Source organism: Rhagoletis zephyria, unplaced genomic scaffold, assembly GCF_001687245.7.
Source record: "Rhagoletis zephyria isolate East Lansing unplaced genomic scaffold, Rhagoletis_zephyria_1.1 Rzeph_scaffold_05001, whole genome shotgun sequence".
Taxonomy (NCBI): Eukaryota; Metazoa; Arthropoda; class Insecta; order Diptera; family Tephritidae; genus Rhagoletis; species Rhagoletis zephyria.
In genome coordinates this window covers 1-3,580 of record NW_016162084.1, presented here as the reverse complement: position 1 = coordinate 3,580, position 3,580 = coordinate 1, and the positions used below count along the sequence as shown (strand labels likewise).

The following is a 3,580-nucleotide window of genomic DNA, read 5'->3' as shown; positions in this document are numbered from 1 at the left end:
TCGTTTAAAATGTCAGATTTCCTGCAAGTACATTAGAATTTACAAAGGGAATATCACTACTAATTGCGTACTTTCCTACTACAATTTTCGCACCAAGAGATTTCATTCTTCCCCTTTCTCCGTCCTTCGTAAAGGCAACCTTTTGTAAGGGAGTGTCAAACCGCGGCTGTCAATAATTATCTAACCTTGTATTATTGAATCATGCATGGGTTCAAGGTACTAAAAATGTCAGTTCTAATAAAACATCGATGCATGCAAGCAAAACATCGATAGTTTCGATGCATCGATGTTTTTTCGACATTACTACACTTCTGATTTTAAACAGCTGATGATCATTTGGAGCGAGCGGCGGGTTATTTAATAGTGCAATTGGAATTAATTTTCAATGGATATTTGGCTGTAATGCTGCGTCAACTTTCAAACTCAATAAGAAGGCAATTGAAAACTAATGGGAACTCAGCTAAACTACTTGCTGCCATATCGTCAACAGGGCATCCTAATTGGTTTTATTGCACAAAAGCTACCGGCGGAAATGGAGGCCAAAGGAATAACAATGATAGTGCACGGGACGAAAAGCGTAAAATACGCAAAGCATCAGTTCCAGCAGTCCAAAATCCGTTTGCCAACGTAACAAACAAAACAAAGGAGTCTTACTTGACTATGGTTGAAATATTCGAAGATCGAGACGTTCATCGTCGCAATCATGTAGAGTTTATTTATGCTGCTCTCCGCAACATGGCTGATTTTGGGGTGGAGCACGATATAGAAGTGTACAAAGCGTTGATCAACGTTATGCCCAAGGGAAAGTTTATACCTACCAATGTTTTTCAGGCTGAATTCATGCACTACCCTAAACAACAACAGTGCATTATAGATTTGTTAGAACAAATGGAAGATTTAGGTGTGATGCCTGACTATGAAATGGAGGCAATGTTGTTGAATATATTCGGACGACGGGGGCATCCTTTACGTAAGTACTGGCGTATGATGTATTGGATGCCCAAATTTAAGAATTTATCGCCGTGGCCACTGCCAAATCCAATGCCAGATGATACACTAGAGATAGCCAAGATGGCAATTGAACGTATGTGTACAGTAGACTTACGGTCCAAAGTTTCTGTCTATGAAACTACAATTGTCAGAGATGCCGTCGATGAAACGTGGATTGTAAGTGGGATGAGTGCGGAACAGTCGCATCTTTTACGTGTTCATCCCCGTCACAAAGCGGTTTATATAGAAGGCCCGTTTTTAATTTGGTTGCGAAATCGCTCTATTAACTACTTCACTCTACGAGCTGATCCAGATCTTGAATTTCTTCAAAGCCTAAAACAAAATGAACATGAAGATCAGGACGGTATGTAAATATCTATATGCAAGAATTATTTTTTATGAGTTAAATACATCCATAAGCATATCTGATTGACTTAAAAATCTGAATTTACTAGATGTTTCCCGATTAAGGACGCCGGTTCTCGGTGCAGCAATGCCGCGAACACAGAATCAAGTTGGTAAAAATCGTTCAGTTCATCAACAAGAAGATGGTACTATATTCGCAATTTGTGCAACTGGAACCTCAACAAAAGACTCATTACTATCCTGGATACGACTGTTGGAGAATAACGGGAATCCAACGCTTGGTGAAATACCTGTATTATTCAGGGTTTCATCTGCTATTGCTGCGAAAGCAATTGAGATAGAAAGCAACACGACGAAATCGGGTAACGAGCAAGAAAGTCCAATCCCAAAAACAAACTGATTAAACCTCTCCGTTGAGTAGTTTCACCAAAATTTTGTGAAAAACATTAACAATTAGAATAAAAAATAACATTCTTTAGGGCGTCAATAGTAATTTTTATTTTGCCATGTAAATGTTGAAATGTACTAAAACCTTATGAAAATATTTCTTAACTAGGCCATTAGCCAGCGACTTAGGCTTAAGTGAAAATAATAGTGTCATTCCGCCATTTATGTTCAGCCTTATCATGAGTTTAATTTTCTCCTGAAATCGTTCACTTCTTGCTTATGTGTAATCACTACGGGCTGATGAAAAAGTTTCGGGTGAATTTATTTTCGGGCGAAACTCAGGATAAAGCTGATTGTATAACCTAATGCCTATAAAAATCTTACATTCATTCAATGTGCTCTCCAGGATCAAATCACAGTAATATTTTTACATAAGTGTGTATACCCGTACATATGTATATATGTATGTATGTTGTATTATAGAGATAATTCGACTTTGCAATACCCCGCCAAACGATTATAAACAGTGCTCACTTATTATATTTACAAGTTTATACCATTTTTTGATTTTTAACTATTTTGTTTATAAAAACATACATAGATCATTCAGAACACACGAAATAAATAAAGGTTCAAATTTTGTACAAAGATTCCGAAAATTCCAAAAATTATCAAAATTTCAAGCTTTTTAATCAGAAATTTTAGAAAATTTTTAGGTATGCAGGTTTATAGCCCACATAAAAAAGTACAAGTTTCAAGATACTCAAATTTGCGTTGATTTTTTGGATTATTTTGGTTCAAAGTATGTTCGAAAAATTTTCTATATTGAAGAAAACGCATAACACCGTCGGCAAAAGAAATTATGAAAAATAAACGCGTAGCGCCTGCACTTTTTTATACTGAAATTGAATGGGCTATAAACCTCCATGCCCAAAAATTTTCTAAAATTGGGATTAAAAATTTTGAAATTTTACGATAAATTTTTGGAATTTGTTAAATTTTCGCAACTTTTAATTTAATTTATTAATGTTTTGCACAAGATTTGAAGCTTTGATTTAGATGGTTTATATTTATGACTGAATCAAGTATACATATACATACATAATTTTTTTTTTAATATACCTAATTCAAATTCAAAAGGTCGGATAAACTCGAAAATGTAAACATCTGACTACTGTTTCCAACCGTTTGGCGGGGTACAGCACTTAATCAATAGTGAATGACTAGAACTCACAATCTCTTAGCTAGGGAGTAGTAAAAAAGTGAATTCACATTCAATCATAGCTTATAAAATTTTTTTTTTTTTTTGAAGTATAGATACGTATATTGCATTATTTAATTTATCAATAATTCGCAAGTCAAATGAGATTTAAGTTTAAAGGTAATTCCTTTCAACATTTTATCCGGCGGATTTGTTGAGCGGAAATACTTTCGTAACCACACCAATTCCTTTGCTTGTGCCCTCGCGAAACAGCATACGCATACCTGGCCGGACAAATTCAGGATGTCCGACGAATTGGAACAACACTGAAGCGCTGTCATTGGTACCCATTTTTTCACGCTCCTCGATTGCTCTTATTATTGCTGTTTGCCGAATACTGCCAATATGTATAGTAGTCTGGAAGCCTACGTAAATTGCGGTAGCGTGAAAAAGAACAGACACTTCGGCCTAAAATAATGTCCACGTCAAAGTAATATATACATATGTATGTACTATTAAATTCGCTACAACTTTAATTGCTCACCTGGAATAAAAATGTACCGTATGGCTCATCTTCAGGATCTCCGGTATCGGCCAGCAGTGCCATGCCACTTCTAAGTGGTGGAAGAGTCTGAT

At 35.8% G+C, this 3,580-nt stretch overlaps 2 protein-coding genes across 2 annotated transcripts; one reads left to right on the top strand and one right to left on the bottom strand.

Moving 5' to 3' along the window:
• The first annotated feature begins 291 nt into the window (after positions 1-291).
• Positions 292-1,866, top strand: LOC108371463 (evolutionarily conserved signaling intermediate in Toll pathway, mitochondrial). The gene is made up of 2 exons (XM_017627033.1): positions 292-1,354; positions 1,446-1,866. The coding sequence occupies exons 1-2, from the start codon at positions 403-405 to the stop codon at positions 1,754-1,756; spliced, it is 1,263 nt and encodes a 420-aa protein (XP_017482522.1). The 5' UTR covers positions 292-402; the 3' UTR covers positions 1,757-1,866.
• Positions 1,867-3,074: 1,208 nt separating this feature from the next.
• Positions 3,075-3,572, bottom strand: LOC108371462 (GTP-binding protein 2). The gene is made up of 2 exons (XM_017627032.1): positions 3,489-3,572; positions 3,075-3,412 (listed from the first exon to the last, which is right to left on the bottom strand). Exons 1-2 carry the CDS (start codon positions 3,549-3,551, stop codon positions 3,143-3,145), a joined length of 333 nt encoding a protein of 110 aa, XP_017482521.1. The 5' UTR covers positions 3,552-3,572; the 3' UTR covers positions 3,075-3,142.
• Positions 3,573-3,580: the final 8 nt, after the last annotated feature.